The sequence below is a fragment of the Vitis vinifera genome, chromosome 6 (assembly GCF_030704535.1).
Source record: "Vitis vinifera cultivar Pinot Noir 40024 chromosome 6, ASM3070453v1".
Lineage (NCBI taxonomy): Eukaryota > Viridiplantae > Streptophyta > Magnoliopsida > Vitales > Vitaceae > Vitis > Vitis vinifera.
Genome location: NC_081810.1, coordinates 20282222 through 20303360, shown reverse-complemented (window position 1 = coordinate 20303360; position 21139 = coordinate 20282222). Strand labels below are relative to the sequence as shown.

The 21139-nt window shown below is 32.8% G+C and overlaps 2 protein-coding genes across 10 annotated transcripts; both read right to left on the bottom strand.

Moving 5' to 3' along the window:
• Window positions 1-6845: 6845 nt before the first annotated feature.
• On the bottom strand, window positions 6846-13639 carry LOC100253300 (uncharacterized). Of its 2 annotated transcripts, XM_002274786.5 has the most exons (4): window positions 12537-13639; window positions 12304-12453; window positions 10251-10436; window positions 6846-7230 (listed from the first exon to the last, which is right to left on the bottom strand). In XM_002274786.5, exons 1-4 carry the CDS (start codon window positions 13566-13568, stop codon window positions 7150-7152), a joined length of 1449 nt encoding a protein of 482 aa, XP_002274822.2. In that variant the 5' UTR covers window positions 13569-13639; the 3' UTR covers window positions 6846-7149. The 2 variants fall into 2 exon arrangements, with proteins under 2 accessions (XP_002274822.2, XP_059593605.1); XM_059737622.1 differs by lacking the exon at window positions 6846-7230 and having other exon boundaries at window positions 10035-10436; window positions 12537-13618.
• A 1526-nt stretch (window positions 13640-15165) lies between these two features.
• On the bottom strand, window positions 15166-20607 carry LOC100854476 (uncharacterized). Of its 8 annotated transcripts, none has more exons than XM_010653524.2 (9): window positions 20584-20607; window positions 19952-19999; window positions 19683-19752; window positions 18062-18152; window positions 17917-17978; window positions 16659-16975; window positions 16537-16570; window positions 16323-16454; window positions 15166-15693 (listed from the first exon to the last, which is right to left on the bottom strand). In XM_010653524.2, the coding sequence occupies exons 1-9, from the start codon at window positions 20584-20586 to the stop codon at window positions 15503-15505; spliced, it is 948 nt and encodes a 315-aa protein (XP_010651826.1). In that variant the 5' UTR covers window positions 20587-20607; the 3' UTR covers window positions 15166-15502. The 8 variants fall into 8 exon arrangements, with proteins under 8 accessions (XP_010651826.1, XP_010651827.1, XP_010651828.1 ...); XM_010653525.3 differs by having other exon boundaries at window positions 20090-20589; XM_010653526.3 differs by having other exon boundaries at window positions 20373-20586.
• Window positions 20608-21139: the final 532 nt, after the last annotated feature.

The window sequence follows — 21139 nt, the reverse complement described above, 5'->3', positions numbered from 1 at the left end:
TGTAGGTCAAATGTTCGTATCATAAAAACATTTTTACTACCATTTTTTCAATCTTTAAATTCCCAAAATATTGGCATAAATTTAAAATTTTCAACAACCATTTCATACCCTAAAAGGGAAGAATAAACCCACACTATTCATTGTCCCATGATTCCTTGTAGGGACAATATGGTAAAAAGAAAAACGAACTTTCCAAAAGTAGCCACTAAGAGCAGGCAAACAAAAAAGGATTATTTTGATCAAGTGCACTGGATACATATGGCATTCGGAAAAAAGGAGAGGGCAAAATCATCATTGCGAAGCGTGATTTTGATTCTGGGGACAGTGCGTCTACAGTTCCAGACAGTGGCACGGCGACGGTAGCTGCGTATCCGCCGCCGTACTTGCCAGCTGTCTTCCGCTAATTCCAGCTAAGCAAAAACCTAATCTCCACCGTACGATCTGAATATTTTTCAGAGATATTTTTTTATTAAATAAAAAAAATTATTTAATTTTAAAAGTTGGCATTTATTATTACTTCTCCAGCCATAGGGCTCCAGTTTCTCGTTTCTCCCGAGAAATTGAAAAGTCGTCGTGTGATCCGCGATATTTTCTGATGACTGATCTTGGCCGTTAAATTGATTGAATATTTATTATTGACTCAGAGCAATTAAAGCCTGCGCGTGTGAGTGCCGTTTTAATGAAAATTAAAAAGCACGTGCGTGTTGCGGACGGGCGTGGAGCCCACAATTTGAACGGTCGTTATGGTTGAATCAATCTCAACCGTTGGATTACAATACTTTTCAACTTTATTGAACGTTATTGAACTTTGGCGGCAATTGGAGGATTATATTAGAATAGAAAGAATGGTGTGAAAGATGTGCCACCCCAATGAGTTTTTATAATATAATTTCTTAGTAATTATAATTGATTTAATAAATAATATTTTATTTTTATTTTGAATTAAATAAAAATAATAATAAATAGTTAAAATGTTAATAGCATTTTGATCCCCACCCATAAATTCTAATGATCACAATTGATTTTTAATTGTAAACATACAATTAATTAATATTAAAATAAAATAAAATAAAATAAATGCAAGGGAGTTCAAGGATCGGGGTTGTTGGTAAATTGAATAAGAAATTAAATAAATTATTAAGTCAAAGTATGATTAAACAATAAGAACAATCAATAAAAAATTTGATGTTAACACATTAATCACGAATCACATTTTTCGGTATTTTATTAATTAGTCATAACATGATTTGACGAAACTTGGCATCGCACCAAACCATTTTGAAATTTAAATTAATCCAACCATTCAAATTTGTAGAGGGCATGCCTACCCTAGTGATTATTTTTCTACCTTGACCATGGCACCTTTTTTAGAGCACCCACCTTTTTTTTTTTTAATTGACTTTAATACCTTGGTCTTTCTTTAACATATATGTGGAGTTGGAAGAGGGCCTATAACAACTATCATATAGTTGTTACATAGTGTAAAGTGGGGTCATTTTTTTTTTATTTAGTATAGAAACACTATGCTCAATAGCATTATAAAAATAACAATAAGAATAAAAAAATCATATTTATTTTTACATTTTTGTGTATTAAATTAGTGTTGAGGATTTATCATTTATGCACATACAAAATAAATAAACCTTAAAATCATCGGAAAAAATGAATTTTAACTCACTAATTTAAAAAATATATAGAAAATGGAATATTAACTTTTACAAATCAGTTTTATCTTCATTAATTTAAAAATATCTTATAATACATATATTTTTTCATAAATTAGATAATTACTTTTTAAAATGATATTTTACTTATCAGGTTAATAACACTAATTGATAATTCTTTTTTTTAACATGATAATTGATTTGAAATCAATAAACAAGATATTTAAAAAAATTAAAAATACAATTAAAACTAAAAATATACAAATAAAATATGTACTTTTATTTATAAATCACAGTAGTAGAAAATATAGATTCAAAAAATAGTTAAAAATATAATGGGACTCAATACTTATTTTTAAAATTTTAAATTTTTCTTTGTTTTAATTGTATTTAATTTTTAATTATTTTAGTTTTTATTGTATTTTTTATTTTATTGTTGATGTCAATCAACAAAATTTGTAATCAATTTTATTTATAAAAGAAAAAAAGACACGAAGGTAAGGGTACTCATGTAATACAACATATAAAATTATTATTAATGAGGGAATTAACAAAATTTTATTTATCATTTAAGAATTCTAAATTTTTTTAAAAAATAAATTGTATCTCATATTATATTATAAAAAAATTATAATACATTTATTTTTAAGATAATTTTATTAAATTAAAATAAATATATTTTCTATAATTTTATTTAATATTATATGATAAAATGATATTTTAAGAAATAATTATTTTACTTATAAAAAATGTACTTCTTTTAAAATATTTTTTTATCGACCGACACCCGCTATTCCCTAAAACCCTGGTCATATTGGGTGTCCTCAAGAGGTCAACAAATTTGACCCAATGGCTGCCATTGTATTTAAAATCTATAAGTGGAGTAACATCATGAATGTCATTATCAATTGGTCATGATCATGGCTAGCAAAACAGTTCAATATGAGATTTGGTAGTTGAAAAGGACAGCCAAATGAATTTTGAAAAGGGGAAAAACCATGACATGGCATTATGAAATGTATTTTAATATAAGCTTTATAATTTTGGGTTTTTCTAAGTATTTTGTCAACCATGGATGGAAGCTCTAGTTTTGTAGAACCTTTGAAAAATAAAAACTATATATTATAAACAAAGTGACAAATATGATAATATTCATCCACATGTTTCAGTTAGTATCAATGTAGTCCTGTTAAAATGTATAATTGAGTTAATAAATGGGTGATATTTGAGTTTACAAATTTGACCCACTTGTCCATTTAATTAATTATACGAAATAATAATGATGGGATGATTTATAAGTTATAACTGGTGTAATTTATTATGTAGACATAATTATGATGTAATTTATTTACAACTTAATTAGTATGTATAAATTTATCTATATTTCAAAATATTATTAAGGTAAAAAACATTTAATGATTAAAAAAAACTTTACAATAAAATTTTAAAACAAATATGCACTTAAAAAGTTTATTTTACTTTTAATATCATTAACATGATTCAAAAAATTAAATAATTAAAATATCGTTTAAATACTGCTGGTACCAACTAACAATGTCTTTTTCGACTAACTTCTTCAAAGTGAACAACGAGTATATCTGTAATAAAGTGTATTTGGATGGTTTGTCTGTGCACACCCCTTCGCAACTTAAGTTAAAGTTTCGAAGAGAAGGATAATAATATATTTTGGAAGCTTTTTTCTATATTCCGATGTTAGGTGACTATTTACCCTGATCAAGCTGCAACATTTCATATGCGCCCTTATTACTTTAAATGTTAATAATGGACTTTATGAATAATGGTTTGTTGAGTTTAAATTCGGATATTTTGGTCCATAGACCTAATGGCTTGAATGGTGATTCATATCAGTCAAAATAGGAGATCCCATAAAGTTGTATTTTGTATAAAAATTATTATTATTTTCTTTAAAATAAAAAAATCTAAACGAGTACTAAATAAATCATATTAAGCAATTATTTTTACCAAATTCGTACTCAACATATTTATCAAACGAGTTGCATGAGCTAGATCTAATACAAATACAATTATTAAAAAATAAAATTTAATTTAATTAAAATTTTATATATGTGTTTGGTTTGTGACAACATGGCATTGCCAAATTAAACAAATGACCTTTATAGCACCTTAAAAAAGAAAAAAAAAACGTGGGTAAAAATGGAAAGTTTAGAATTTGATATTTATATAGGAAGACCCAAAAAGAAGGGAAGGAGGGTGATGTGGATGAGAAATGGGCACGTGGGCAAAACATGGGTGTGATTGATTTGCAAAGAAAATGATAGGTGTTAAGTAGGGATTATGTGAAGGAGAATGATTGACCTTTGGGGTTCAGGGGGGGTTTGCTCTTTTGAGATTTGAAAGAGTAAGAACCGACCAAAAGTGCAAATGGAGTATCCATTCAGATATTTAAATGTTTTGGCACCACCTTTTTCATAATTCCACTTGTTCCCATGTCACTTTCATCCTTAATTATTTCAATATTTCATATTTCATTTGCCCCCAAATTATTCATCTAATTTATAAATCATTCCCCTGATAATTTAATTCATAACCTAACATTGCATTTTAATTTTATTTTATTTTATTTTACGATAATTAATTTATTTATTAACCCATCTATGTATAGATTTTATTCACCCTAAGTTTAATAAAATTTTATGATTTTGAAATGTATTTACTTAAAAAGGGAAAATATGAAGAAAAAAAATTACAAAATAAAAACCCAAATTTATAAAATATAAAATTTAAATAATTATTTAAAAATAATTAGCATTTTTATACACTTTTTGGTCAAAAATAATATATTTGATAATTTAAGTACTATCTTTTATCGGTGAGGTATAAAACTTGAATTATTTTTAGACGATTTTTATTTGATAATTTAAGTACTATCTTTTATTGGTGAGGTATAAAACTTGAATTATTTTTAGACGATTTTTATTTTATAATTATTTTTATGCGAGTATGTCAAAACATATTTTTTCCATTATCAAGAACTTATATCTTGGAATTCTATTGATCTATGTGAAATATTATTACTTTATTATATATACATATATAAAAAATTCCTTTAATCAAAGTATCGGTATTTATTTTCATCTTTTATTTATTTTAAAATGATACTATTTAAGGATTTTTTTTTTTAATTTTATCCTATTTATATCCAAATTCAAAATATAATGAAAGTTTTACGTGTATTCTTACACTATGACCAAAGTAGAAGTAATTATAGAAAAAATGCGAAAATAATGCATAAAAACAAATGAAAATTAATTATAGAACAATGTAAAAATGATATATAAAAAGTAAAAAAATTTAAAATAAAAGGGTATGTTTATTAATTGTTTTTAAAAAGAATTCTCATAAATGGTTTTTAAGAATAAATTTTTTAAATTGTTCTTTAATTTTTGTAAAATGTAAAATGTTTTTAATATTTTTAAATATAATTTTGATATGGAGAGTTTTATTTTATTTTATTTAAAATTTTTAATATTTCTTATCGTACACAACCTGCGCATATTGGGACCCACCGTCGAAGACGTCGCTGTAGAAGCCATCTTCGCACGTTGCCAAAATCACAGCTCGTGTCGGTTTGAGGTGGGACCACTCCAGTTGTATATCTGCCACGTGTCACTATCCCCAATTTGACAGCGCACAGCCTATGATTAAGGGACCACATGCTCCGCCCTTTGAAATTCCGCTTCTGCCCCTTCACCTTCGCTCCTCGGGGACTGCTCCCCAGCACCTTTTCCAGGGTGCCACGTCAGCGCTCACGTAGAGGTGATCACGTGAGAGCTCACGCCATCCACAGCGTCATATTTTGGGAGTGGGATCCACTAGACTGGAGAGTTTTGGGTGTAGTGTAAGTGTAACCACTTGTACAGTTGCTTGTGTACGAGCGAGTCTATGACCTGCTTCTAAATTATTCTTAAAAATAATTTGAATATCTCCGTATATTCCACATAATAAATAAAATATACTTTTAATTATATTTCTAGTTGTGTGATCATGTATCATCTTTGATCCATTTGATCGTGTGAATGATGGTGCCATAGCCGTTGGATTGTGACAACGAATTTTATGGGTCAGCATTTAAGGTCCAACATTCAAGAAACTTGAATGGGCCTGAGTAACCCACCTTATTCATGGCCCCATAAGTATAACCGCAGTAGCCTGCAACAACTAGAGATCAATAGTATTATCATAATTATTTTCAAATGGAAGTAAAAGTGAAAAAGATTAAAAAAATTAAAAAAAAAATATTTTGATGTGGGTTCAAAACATGATGAGCATTCAAATGGTAGGATTGAGGATAACATTGAAAGCACTTTGGGTAAGCTTGAAGTGACCTAGCATTCGCAATAAGGCATCTCAAAGAATCAACGACCACTCAAAACCCCAAAGAAGCTGAAAAGGAGTGTGTTTCGATGCATATCCTTGTTGTAGTGGGTACATCATTTCCCCAATAATTGGTGGATTCCCCAAAAGTAGAAAGGCCCATATGGGGGAGTCAAAGCCTTGTGGGCCGTCCAATCTGCATCCAACCTTTAAACACCACCGATGGTGGCACTCTTATGGCTTTAGGGGCTGCCTTTGAGTTCAAGTTGTAACATCCAATAGCACAAAAGCGTTGAAAGTGATGATTCAAGACATTGACCCTAGCTTTTGTTAGATTTTTGTATTCAAACTGATTTGAGATTGAACTCCATGGAATAAATTAAACCCTTTTAAGAGCTAATTCAAAACAAAGACATTACACGTAGATATTGCCTAATAAAAAGAAAAGAAAAGAAAATTCTCACCTTGGTGTTTATGTCAGAGATGAGTGATATATAAAACAAAATTAACAAAAAAGAAAGAATCAAATTAAATTACATTTTCCCAAATCTCCCATAGGCATGCATGGACCACCTGCAACTTCTTTTGAAAGACAACTATTTCTTCAAATTAACAAAATTTGGGCACTACTTTGAACTTTTTAGGAGCAGCAGCAGCAGCAGCAATTGCAAAAGCTTAAACCCTTTGAAGAACATCACAAGAGTGAGGTGTTTCTTAAACCCTAGGCGACAAATGCATGGTACTAATTCCTGTATTTCTACTCTACAAACAAGAACTGCACTCAAGATTCTGGAGCAATCACCTTCAACCTAAAACTCCAAAAACTCAAAAATAACATATGTTGCTTTTCTGAAAAGCTTATGGGGTTCATCATTAATGGTGTACTGCATATACTAAATCAAAGAACCTCCAGGGATATGCAGCACCACAACTGTTACAAAAGAATTATTACACGAGCAAAATCACTGCAAAATTCTAAAACTACAGAACTGAAACAAAATCCATTTCAGGTCATGTCTTACACCTAGCTATGTTTACGAGTTCATGCCACAGCAGACTCTTGGTGACAAGGATGCTGCAAAACCTTCCACTGCAACATTGTCCTGTCATGAATGAGCTTTCATTGAGTTTATTTGTAATGCTGTGAAACCTCCCACACTAGCTTATCCATGAACTGGCATTTCTTGTCAAATCCCCAGCCAGGGTTGCTCTGCATTAGTAGAATTTGCAAAGATGATAAATGTTTCCTTCATGGCATTTTAATCAAATAAGTACACTTTCATAATTGTCACCTTCTATGATTTCTAAGATACACACGCATATGCAACAAAGCAAATAAACCATATCCAACACATGGTAAATTCCCATGTCACAAGTACATGATACATGGGCCCATATATTTTTTATGTAAAATATTTATTTGGGCCTTAACACTGAAAAATACGAGTTTTTCTATCAAAAACCACACAATCATAGATAACACAGGTTCCATGAAAAATGGTTCAACAAAGTGATTAAGGGATTTTCTGTTCACTGTCTGCAAAGAAAAAAAGAAAGTCGGTTTGGCTCCTTTCACTAAGCTATGATGAATAAGCTAAATGGTAGTCAATCAAATCAAGTATTGTAGCATCAAAATAATAAGGATGGGAACTGGGACCATACTCTGTATGGTAGATGGGTCAGACAAACAACAGATTAGTTAAATAAATTTAACTATATGTTATCAGCAATCATTTATTTGGAAAATTTATTTTATTTTATTTTTTTTTAAAAAAAACACCATTCCAAGAGTTTGGCAGAAATTGAATAATTAAAACCTAAATTAGTATGATTGTTTGTACAACTGTTTAATCAAATGGGTCCCACCAGATGCTACCTTGATCCTGTTTTTTTTTCTTATACAATAGGGTTTAATGTAAAGGAATTTGATGCTTTTCTTATTTATCATATCTATTGAAGTAGCTCTAATTTAAAAGTCATGATGATAATGAACAATAACTGAAACACTTTGAAGTGGGAATGAGATATCATCCTTCATTTACTGGAAATTTTAGAACAGCTTCCATTATTGAAAGCTAATAATCAATTTTATTTTTGTTTGGGGGATGGCTTAGAAATTGAAGTTTCTGCCAAAGTCATTGACCCAGACATTACTTGAAAGGTATATTTTTTAATCAAATTATCATAAAAAGCTTTGATTTTTGGAAAAAATCACATGGGGGGCTAAGCTTATTGCTAAAGAATTAATTTATAAGTAAAAGCAAACCATTGAGCTCCTTTCAAGGTTCTACTTGCTCACACAAGAACAGAAGCCAGACCCAAAGATTGGTTTTGATTTCAAAGTTTAATCTCAAAAACACCTTTTTTATTTTATTTTTTCCCTTGGTGGAAAGCAGTCAGTGGTAAAGGTGCAAGTGTTGTTTTGTTTTAATTTACAAATTCCTCTCATGTTCCAAACTCCTGACTACATCATCTGAGCCCAAGTCACCACTCCCTGTATGAATGAAGAATAAACCCTCCCAGCCCCCATTCCCTGGACTTAAAACAGGAGTATGATATAACAAAAGATTGGTTTTCCAAAATTGGTTTTCCGCTTATCAATATTGACACTAATGGGGATTGAAGCACTAGAGGCTTCTACATATGCTATATATATTCTTTTTATCAGAAACCATATATATTGATAATAATAAAGTACAAAAGAAGGATGAAAGATCCTTCCCACAAAAACAAAACCTGATCGAAGTGAAACTAGACTCCCCCACTAAACAAAAACTGTACACAAAGTCAACCACCAACTATCTCAAACCCCAAAAACACAACCCCACTCAACATCCGGAATCATCTCCTCTCACTGTTATCTACCCCTTTTGAATCACAAACTGAAAGCCAACTGAGCTGTAAAACATTAAGTGGAACTCCTCCAAAAGCGACAGTACAAAAGGTCCACGGTGAGGAGTAGAAGTGGAGTAAATCCCACAACATTCATTCCGATCTTGGCTTTTCCTCAAGAATCCTAACATTTCTCTCGTCACACCAACCACAGTAAGGTCAGGCAAGCGATTTGCCAAAGAGTCTTTCATCTGATTGAGGTCCCTAATCCTCTAAATGAAATGATCAACATATCTCCAATACTTCTAAGCGGACCAATCTATCCTTGTTATACTGAAGAGCTTCTGCTATAGCCCCAAGGTGAATGGGCAATGTAAAAAAAGGTGGTCAATCGATTCTCCATCTCCTTTGCATAAAATTCTATATTGCTATGTAGGGTATTTTAATGCTACACTTTTTTCAGTTCAATACATAATATGAGTTGTCACTTCTTATTAGAGTATTGTTGTTCGTGTACACAACAGTTATTACATATTCACATTAATTTTTTTACAATTCATGAATGCATCAATACACATAACTTATTGGAAAATGTTGAATTTTGGCCCTCAAACATCTATAACTACTCTAATATGATTCCATTTGATTAAAAAATTAAATAAATATTAGGAGACAAACACCGGAGAGTCCCAAGTAAGGATATACTTTCTTTTTTTTTAAAAAGGTATCTAGTCATTGGGAAATACTTCTCAGCCAAACTAGATGGGTCTGCAAGTAATTAGCAACCATCTTTCCTATCCCTATTTTTAGGTAGTCTAACAGGCAGCTTACTTATCGCTTTCTCCTACTCTGTAAATGTGATTGTTTTGCATTTAGACAATCAATGCCTATCTCCTGTATTTCAGAGAAGGATACTAAGAGAGAAGCTATTTTTGGCACAAATACTCCATTCTATTTAGTTTATCATATATAAAAATCCCCCCCATCCACAGATGCATGTGTGTGCAAACACAATAGAAAACAAAACAAATAAGCCAATAAAAAAAAAATAGAAAACAAAACAAATAAGCCAATTAAAAAAAAAATAGAAAACAAAACAAATAAAAGACCTTGAAAGAATAAAAAAAGATAAGAATGAAAATGAATTAAAAAAATTTAATAACCTCAAAATAGAACCCGCCTTTTGTTTGTCTGCCACTAAACATAGTCCATTTGTGAAGATATGGTCTCAAAATGTATAGCACACAAAGTATGGATGCAAACTGGACCTACCACAGTCTTTTGGACAAACATAGTGAGACAAGTTTGAGACGGTATATCTGTTTTCCCATTCTTCAAGCACACTCCACTATACACATTATGCATAAAAAATAAAAAATAATGAGGAGAAGTAAAAACCTGGAGAGAAAGAATGGCACGATCAGTGAACCGCTTCACTGAATTAGGTGCAGTTTCTGGTAGAGTTTTTGCAACTCTTTCTAACTCTTCTTGTTGTTTCTTTGCAGTTACTCTATCAGGTCCACTGTAGTAATCTACAAGTTCTTTCAGATATGGAACGTTTTCCATTGTTTCCTTCATGACTTCCTAGTAAAGTGGAAAAGGCCATCATATAAACAAATTAATTCTAAAACTACATAAATGAGGATAAAGCATGAAAAACCATACACTACAAGCACAAACCACATTATATTCAAGAATCCAGGTACCTAATTTGAGGTATTATGATATTGGTAAAACAGGAAAAATGAAAAGAAGAGTGCAAAGGTTAAACATTGGAAGCATGAAGACCATATAGTGCAAGAAAATTTAATTTTTCCATGTAACAGAAAACAAATGCAAATCTGAAAGAGAAAAAAATAATATCACAACCAACAAGTATTCTGCAAAATAACAAATAGAATTTCTTTACATCAAATGTGCACATTTATCTTCTTAAAATTTCTTTTGCTCATGGTAGAGTCACCTAAATATGTCAGTCTCTCAAGATTACTACAAAAGCCTATAGGGAGAGGGAAGTGCTCTAGAACCACACTATATGTCCTAAACTTCCAAAGACATGCACTACTAAGTCACATATCCAAAATTCCCTGTAGGTTTTCAAGGTTCAAATATTTCTATGTACTACAAAGTGGATGCAAAAGCAAAGAGATTAAACACAATTATCACAGATATTTCTAAGCAGCACAAGAAAATTCCTTCAAAAAAATCAAATGCATGATTATCATTTCAAATATATATATATATATATATATATATATATATATATATATATATTTTTACCCTTTCTAAGGTAGTCACCTGATCTGCTATGGATCTTCCCATGCTAGCTGGAAGCACCTGTAGTCTGTGGGAAGTGTGATGAAACACTTCGCCCTCAACATTTTCGAAGACACACTATGGAGTTATATTATTTTCCCTTCTTACTTACAATTCATCTTAATTCTTTCAAAGTTTATAAAATATATGATCAAACTTCCAATACTTCAAAATCACAGGTACAAGGATTGCCTAAACTCATTTTCTTTCAGTAGGAATGATAATCATGATTACAATTAGTTCACCAATCTATTCTAAGATCAGTAGTAGGCCATGATTAATCCTTTTTCAAAACATGTTTACAAGACTGAAGCTTAACAATATACAACTTATTTTGATGAAGGGAATGTTTATGCAGAAGGAAAGTTGGGAGATCGAGCCAATTGAGAAAGATGTTTACAAGGCAAGGGTGAAATTGCTAGCTGTTTGTGCAGCGGCCATAACCAGTGTGACTTTGGCAGAAAATACTTTGGTAGCAGTGTAGCACTTAAACACAGACTCCTCCCTTGGTTTCGAGTCCTAGGGTTGCTTTTGTATACTCCCTGTATACCTGGAGGGCACTAATTTGGTGTTTCCTCTTCCCGTTTAATATTATTCTCTTTATCTATCAAAAAAAATAAAAATTGTGGGGTGTGACTGTGGAAGAGGACTAGAAGGAAATGCTGAGATGGGTGAGTCTTCCAAACATATCTGCAATAAAGTAGAGGTTGAGTAATAGGTGTTATTTTAACATTGAGAGAAAAAGCCCTTGAAGCTGTAGTAGTAGGGGCCCTAGAAAGAGTAATAGGTGTTATTTTGGCATGGCAAATGGAGCAGGAAGACCTTCAAAATTGAGTTTTCCAAACTACTTTGGACTTACAAGTAACAAAGAAGCAAGGGTGGTGGATGATTCAGTTTGGAAAGAGATGGATGGGTACTGTGAAGTCCAGGATTCAGAAGGGATTACAAGATTGGAAGGCAGAAGAGGTGACATCCTTCTCCCATCATTTATCAAGTTGAGTTAAGTGGAGGCAGAGAAGATGATAAATGATCCCACTGAGAGTCAACAAAATCTCAAATCATAAACTTATCAAAAATGAAAATAAGAAATGCAATGAGGTAATGTTCATAGGACATTAGGGCAAGAGTAGATTACCTCCCACTCTTCTTGACTCTGAATTCCCTCATACTGCATCAGGAACGGCTTCATCTTCTCGAGTGCATCCCGCAGAGGAATAGGAGGGTTCTCATCGATATCCGGATTAGTACCGAACTCCTCCATCAAGTACTCAGGCTCAAACTCTATCTGCAATCCAAAACAAAAGATAGGTCAGTTGCACTAACTCATTAAGCCCCACAAAAACTATTCATCAACGTTCAGAACTTTACCAAACAATTGGTATGGAGAGCATCCAAATAAGCATCCTCAATTGGTGAAGGCAACACTCTACCACTCATCTCCTCAAATGCTTCATCCAATTTACTCATTTTCTCCAACCCAATCTTATTACTCAATTTCTCAGCATCAGCATTGTCTCCAAGGTAGAGCCCAGCCCCGTAGTCATCCTGGGCATCACCTCCACGACCTCTCCGATCACCCATTCTCCCTCTCCCTCTCCCTCTCCCTCTCCCTCTTCCCATCCAACCCTGTGCCCCTCTGCCCCGCCCACGACCTCTCCCTCTGAAACCTCTTCCTCTTCCGCCTTCATCGCCATCGCCATCGCCACCGCCATCACCACCGCGCGACAAAATCCCCACCGCCTTCTTCACCGCCTCTTCCCGGCTCAATCTTGGCTGCGGCGGCCCAGCGACCGGCTGCTGCGGCGACCTGAAGACCGGCTGCCGCGGCTGCCGGAGGTGCCGGTTCTCTTCTTTGGGCGGCGCTGGTGTTTGCTTCAGTGGCTGTCCACGCCCAGCACCACCAGATAGCGCCGAAAGTATGCTCACCGGAAGATTGTTTTCTTCCGGCGGGGTTGTACCGAGTTGAGATTGGGGTTTTGGTGCCGAATCTGCGGCATCTTCTTTGCTGAAAAAGATAGGCTTTTTGGGTGCAAAATCAGGGGACTGTTGAGGAACTGAGTCAGTTGGGTGAGCGGTGAGCCGCCCACGACCACGCCCAATGCCAGTGGACGCGAAAGAGGAAAATGAAGGTAGGGTTGGAGCAGAAGGTTGGGAGGGCGGTTTTCCACGGCCATGGCCGAGTCCCAATGGAAATGGCGATTCAGATGACTCGGAGTTGGGATCAGCGGTGGGTTCGGTTTTTTCTGGGGCGCCGGAAGCGAAATCGAAGGGGGAAGCTCCGCCGAGGCCGCGGCCCCGGCCCCCTCCCCGGCCGGAGGAAGTGGAGAAGGAAGAGGATGATATTAGGGTATGTCTGGTGACATTGGTAAGACTCCTAGGGTTTGGCAATCTTCCCCTCATTGCAGAAGCTGGATCAGACTGCACTCACAGTAGAAGAGAAGTCACCAAACAATATTTGTAATTTTTTTTTTCATTTTTTCAATTTTTTCTATAATAATATTTATACCATTTTATTATTTGATTTGTGAAATTAACAGAAATTAAAATAAAATTATTTTTAAAATAAATATTTAATATTTAATATTTTTTTTAAATGTAAAATCTTTGTCACATTTAATATTATTTAAAAGCATAAAATAGTTTTAGTTTTATATAATATCAAATATAAGAATTTTTACCATACTCACATTGAAACCCCAATGACTTTACAAAAAGGATTAGGATATGAACAAAAATTTTCACTATCTCAAATTTTATAAGTTTTCAAAATAATTTTTTAAAATGTAAAGTAAGTCATATGTTTTCCTATAAAAGATTATTATTTTTTTATGCAAAAATTTTTATTTTTTAAAATCAAAAATAGAAAGTGTATCCAAACAAAAACTTTAAGGTTTGTTTAGAAACTGTTTTTTAGAATAATTTTTTATTCTTCAAAACAAAAAAATATTAGGAACACGTTTGACAATCAAAACTAGTTTTCTATTTTCTATTTTTAATAATATAAAATAATGTTTTTTAGATGATATTTTTTATTTTTTATTTTTCTGTTTTTCACTTATTTTTAAAGGTTATTTTAAGAAATAATTATATAAACATGCATAATAAAAAAAAAACATCTCATATAAATTTTATTTTTAAAAATATTAAAAACATAATAAAAACATTTTAGGGTTCAAATAGATTTTTATTTTAAACAATTTTCAAAAAACTATTCTTAAAAACTATTTTTCAAAATTGTTTTAAAAAATAGTTATCAAACATACCCTTAATATATGTTTAGGAAAATTTTCAAAAATAGTTTTTAAAAAAGCCTTCAAAAAATAATTTTCAAAACAATTTTATAATGTTTTTTAAAATCCATTTAGAAACTTAAAATGTTTTCAACTTTATTTTTGTATTTTCAAATATTTTTTCAAAGAAATTTCAATTTCAATTATTATTTTTAAGACAATTAACAGAAAATAATTTAATATAACTAAAATATATTTTTTTTAAACAATATCTGGACAACCACCATGTCTATGTTTTTTCCTATAGAAAGTGCATATCCACTTAATAACTCTTTGAACAATCAAGAGGGAAGTAACAACTAAAACAAATAAGAAAAAGTTCCGTTGTTCCTCATTGTCCATATAAAATTCTGGTAAGAACCAGTTCATGCAAATAAAAAATTTAGGAATAATAGAATTTAAATTTGGTTGGAATAAATTTCCTATATTTCCATAATATACTACATAGTATAATTAGTTTCATTTTTGAAAAGTATTAAGAAAAATAATTTTCTTACATTTAATTTTACTATGAAAAATATAATTAAAATTAATTTAATACTTATATATTTTAAAATTATTTAACCTTCACATAAAATATAAAAAATAAATAAAAATAAATTTAAACAACTATAAAAAATAATTTAACTTCATGTTTAATTTTTATTTTCCTCCACTTTCTTTTCTTCTATTTTTTTTACTCAAACTTTCCATTAACCAAACATAAAGATTGGAAGTCCACAATGGGTCATCTTAATTTTTCACATTAAAACAAGATTTAGTTAAGAATACATTGAAATAAACAGCACAAAAGTGTTTCCTGCTCAACACCTTAAATGCAGAAGGGACACCATGCACTTTTCCTAGGTTTATCTTTCCTAGATTTGAATCCATTTCTTAAGGGTTAGACACCATATATATTTCATATTAGAATCCATATCCTCCCTGCTTACAACCCAAAATCTATCACAACTCAAGCAGAAAAGAGCAGCAACTTCAGTCCTATTTTCCAGAAAGGAAAACTGCAGAAACTTATATGGTCAGGAATTGGAGGGGAAAGGCAAACTAGGGATGTAGCTTGATTACACGAGACACCCGCTCAAAGAAGACCGGGCACATGTTTGTGCTGAACATCAGCACGTCCCTCATCCACCCTGGTGCCACTCTCTCAAATGTCCCCAAGGATTGAACCCGGTATAACAGCTCCATTTCCTCTCCAGCTGCTTTGTTTACCCATGTTAGGCTAAATGAATAACCTGCAATCACAACTATAAACTTGTAATTTGAAAACATAAAGAGAGTTGATTCAAGCTCAACTTAGAATTGCATCATGATACTCAGGACCAATGAAGTGAAACTTTCTTGCCAAACATCGACTCAAACACAGCTGAACACTAAACCATAGTGATATGTATGGAAAATTCAATCATGATGAAGAAACATTACAATAACTAATTTTTCTGATGCAAACTCCTCATTTGAAAAGAAAAGAAAAAAAAAATCATCAACAAAATGATCTTGTTTGTACATGTAAATTAACCACTAATGAATAGATTACTGTCAACCGAAAGCACCAAGTAACTCCAAGCCATCCTCGTTTTTAACTAGAACACAACTTTTGGTAGAGTTTCAAGTAATAACAGTTAATCAAATAAAATCAGATGACTTAGAATCCTTCTGACAAAAAATCATTCTTCAAGAATTATATTATTTTAGGAAGCCAAAATTGGAAATCTATGGTGGACATTTAAGAATGAATGAGCCAACTGAAGAATATGTCAACAGAGTAAAATGAACTATAAACTGCCAAATAAATACTGAGATATAAAAGAATGATTACAGGACCTGAAGTTTTGTAGGAACATCAATTAGACATAAGAATTACCACTTGATTGATGAAGTGCTGAAATACATTTTCCATCAGGTTCACGAACTGCAGATAATTTCATGCCTACTAAGAACTCAACAAGAGCTTGAAACAGGCAGCTGGCGGGGCTGGTGTCATTTATATCATCACCTACAAATCACAGTCAACACATTAATTAGATGTACAACATGATACCCAGGTGGAATCACCGAATTGTATTTTTAATACACACCTGAACTGTCAATGTTTCTTCTACAGCATCCTGCCTGAATACTTACACTAAAATGGTCAGAGAACAGAAAGAAAAGAAAACCAATACCTTCTATTTAAAACAGGTTGGATTATCAGATATACCTGCTGAACATCGACAAGAATCCCACTGGACAAAGTTTCCTTCGATAAGTCCTTTGCTGATTCTCTTTCCCTTGAAAGAACAACTTGACCACTGACAGATTGTGAACTTGCACCTTCTTTTTCCTCAGGCCCAGAACGTCTCCTACGTTTTCTTGCCATGCTTATGGCTGAGGCATTCGATGTGTCTACTCGTCCAACCTGGGCAACTCCAGGTGTGCTCAGCTGTCCATTTTCATTTTTGTCAATCTTTGAACTGTAACAAAGTCCCACCCGTTGCAAGTTCCGTAGCCTCTCAATTTCTTCAGAAAGCTCTTTATCTGCCATAAATTTGAGCTACTCAAAATGAAAAAGGAATTAACTGAAATATATGAATGCTGTAAATTTGGGCACCAGAAACCTTGGTGGAAACAATTTGATTATGTTGCAGAAACTCCTAGGAACCTTTTCATAGGACTGCTGAAACTTGTGAGAAACATGTTTATCATAAAACTCTCCTCTTTCTAAACATATGTCAAGTCTTTTTCTCCATGAGGATTTATGAACTATATCACAAGTGTCTTCAATCAATCCTTTTCAATTTTGTTTCAAGAATAAAAAATCCCTCATGGGTGCTTTTGGTTTCCTTGTAAACCTTTTTGGCTTATGCCAAATTGTTGGAAACTCCATTAATAGTTTAAAAAACACCCCAATCTATTTTAGATCTTGCCTCCACATTTGAATGTTGCAGCTTTTTTTTTTTTAATTTATTTATTCATTTACATGTACAGGGACAAATTGTGATGCAAATATTATGAAATCATTACAGTGTGAATGCAGGTAATACACTTCCTTTACACACATGCACACATAACCTGCACAAAAGATGCCAAGAGAAATACCACCCAACAAAAAAAAAGAAAAAAAAAAAAGGTTTTTAGCCACATTTTCAAAACCGGAGTGTTTATCAGCTTCAAAAAGTGATTGCTTCACAAATCAGAAGCTCAAGCATCCAGGATTACGCGTTAAAAACCATGACCGACATCATAGATATATAGTTAGTAAACATACAGAATAATTTTTTAGAAAAATTACCAGTAAATTTATAAAATTAGCTATTAACCAGACTACACTAATAGTATGCAATTGGATATGTGCATACAAAGAACAATTCCTACAACAAAGCCAAGAAACTCAATGATGCAGATGCTAAAAAGAGAGAGTTCCAACAGTTAACATAAGAGTTAGCTAGAGAAGCTTCAAACAATTGATCCCAGCTTACTTTTCTGGTTCTCTTCCATTAAAATATTTTGGTACTTGGAATACTCTTCATCCTTGGTGGACCTGCACTCAAAGTAAAGAGACATTTTACAATTCTAATACTTTGGCTCTCGAAAAACATCCAATGGAACCTGGTAAGCGCATGCCTGATTGAAGCCACTTCACTTCTCAATTCAGCAACTTGTTCAAGCAACTTTCCATTTTCATTTCTCAAGTGTTCTATCAATTCATCAGCTGCTGCAACATCAAATTCAGAAAAAAGGAAAAGAAACACTTCAATTCCTGAAGAAGACTAAAACCTTGAAACTAATTCTACCTATTTGAAACACATCAAACCAAAGTTATTACAGAACCAGAACCAGAACAACTAAACCCTATCCTAACTACCCATGTAGGAATTATGCACCAAAATTCAATCCATCAAGGTTTAAGCTTACATCTGAATCAATGCCAATTCCTAGGAGGCCTGTGTGTGGCACTGGTGGGAGAGACCACTTGGACGACCAATTGATCATGCAGTCCAGACTCTAAACTCATGCAACTGAAGGGAAAGAAGGAAGAAGATCCATCTTGAGGTAGGTGTTAGCCCATTGACACGGACCATGCGGCACTAAGGCTTCATGGGGCGGCACCTTGGCCTCATGAGTGACCTAGGACAGTAATAAGGTGGCACAAGGGCACAATGCCTTGTGCAATGAGATGATTTGGTAAGCCATGAGCACAATGCCATGGCAGGTGCAGCACCAAGAGAGAGACTTGGATGGGGCACATTGATGCAGAGCAGCAATGCCAATTCAGATGCAATACACAAGAGCACAATGCCTTGTGCATAGGGAGTCATGGGCGCAATGTCATGACATGTTACTGCACCAAAAAGAGGGCTTGGGCAAGGCACAGAGCCACAGCAGCAACAAGGCGGATGCTGGAGCATGTTGCCTCGACATGAATGTAATCTGAACGTGCAGGCCAAAAGAGGGCTTGGCATGCACATGAGCCACATTTATAGATGCATGCGGCAACGGCATGAAGAGTTGGACTTGAAGGGGGATTGCAAGTCAAGCACAAGTAGGAGTCTTGATACCTATTGTAATTGTAGTTTGAGTAAGACTAGAACTCTGAATCCTAGTAGGAGTGGCTGGTGCCACAACCTATCAATAAGAGTCCTAGTAGAACTAGGATGTGTACTCCTAGTCTGACAAGGAGTGGGTGACCGGGACGAGAGAGAGAGAGAGAGTGAAATCCAAAGAGGGAGATCATGAGGGGGAAGTCTGAAATCACTAAAGTTATTGTGGGAGTTCAATGATCCAATAAAATATAAGTTGAGGTTGGTACTCTATAAACCTCATATGTGCCTAGGCACTTTGCCATCTCATGAGACACGAAAACTTGTGTGGGAAAAATTGTGCTTGTGACAATAGGGGACTACATTTACCAAATTAGTAACTTATAATGAAACACATAAATAAGATTTTTATAGGAAATACTATAATATATAACTTGCAACATAATTCTCTTATAATTTCTTGAAACTAATGTTAATCCAAACTCAGTCCTGGACTCCTGGTCAAAGATAATGTTAACTCATTTTACTACAATTGCACAATTGTGCAGTTACACACTCTGTCTTGTGAAGCCTCATTGCAACGCCTCGTTTTAATCCCCAAATTCTCTCATAAACATATTGTTGACTGAAGAACTACCACGAGTTTGGCAACCATAAATAAACTCCCTGAGCTACGAATTGAAAATGATAAAATAAAAGCATACCAGACACATAAGTCAAAAACTTTACTTCTTGTTCCCGATTGAGCTGCTCGATCTCAGTTTCTTTCCTTGTCTAAACACCATAAGAACATGAATCAGTTCAAAAAAAAAAAAAAAGAGGTTGTCTATTCCAACAAAATGATTGCTTTTTTTTTTTTGGCCACAATTTCTTTTTCTAGAAAACAGTTAAAAAAATTTAGAAACCATTTTCCATGGAAACAAACAGACCCAAAAAAAGGGGGAATACATTTGAAAAGAGAAAAACTAAGAACCTTGAGTTTAGTGTACTTCTCGTAGAGCTTCTTGTAAAGGGCCTCCATCTGCAAGCAAAAATCAGCAACCCCATTAAAATCAAGCAATCAAATTAAAAAATAAAAAAATAAAAAAATAAAAATTGAGTTATTCACAACCCTAAATTTTAGATATTTTGGAGTATCCCGTCACGAAGAAAGATCGAAGCCGGAAAACTAATCCTCCGTTTGGTTTCCCAGAAAGCAGAGAAAAACAAGCGGAAAATTGGGACCTTTGGTAAAAGGGCTGAATTAAGTTCAGTCGAGATGTTCCGTTTCTAGGAATCAAACAGCGGAAATGCTTGTTTTCTTCGGTTGTCCTTACTTTTCCGAGAAACCAAACAGAGAAACAAGAAAATAATTTTATTGGCAAAAAAAAAAACCCTAGCGTTCAGAAGCTGACCTCTTTAATTTGCAGCAACAAAAATTGGGAAAAAATAATAATAACTTACTATATGTTTGAAAAATAGAAACTTAAGATTGGGAAGGGCATTTTCGGGAGAAAAAAAGTGTCATCTCATTTATGATTTATGCCTGTGATTTTCAGAAACGCGGGAAAATGGAATTTCAAATCACCAAGAAGACAGAGAGAACGTTGGAGACAAAAGACTCACCATGTTGAGTTTCGAATGGAAAGTCCATCCTTCCAAATTTCAAAATTTTATTAGATAATTTTAATAAATAATTTTATTTATTTATTTAATATGGATAGATTAACTTAATAATAAATTAATTATTTTACTTATTATTTAAAGTTGTTTTTAATTATAAATTATACTATTAAGTTATTTTATCAAAGATACTTAGTTTCTTAATTTATTAAGTCACTTTAAGTAATTAAATTGATTTGCCAATTATTTATCGATTTTGAAACTAATAGGGTCACATATGTTTGATCCAAACATGAAAACCAAGTGAAATTAACTTTTATTTTATTAATATCTTAATATTGTTAAATGTTAAATATATTTATTATGTTTAAAACATATATAAAATTAATTATTCCATTTATTTATTTTAATATAAAAACTAATAAATTATTACAAAAATAATAATTTAATATATTTCCAAATATTGACAAAAGGCATAATTTATTACCATACTAAAAAATTTATAATGAATTTTAACATTTTATTTCTTTAAAATAATTGAAATTGTGTGATTCCAATG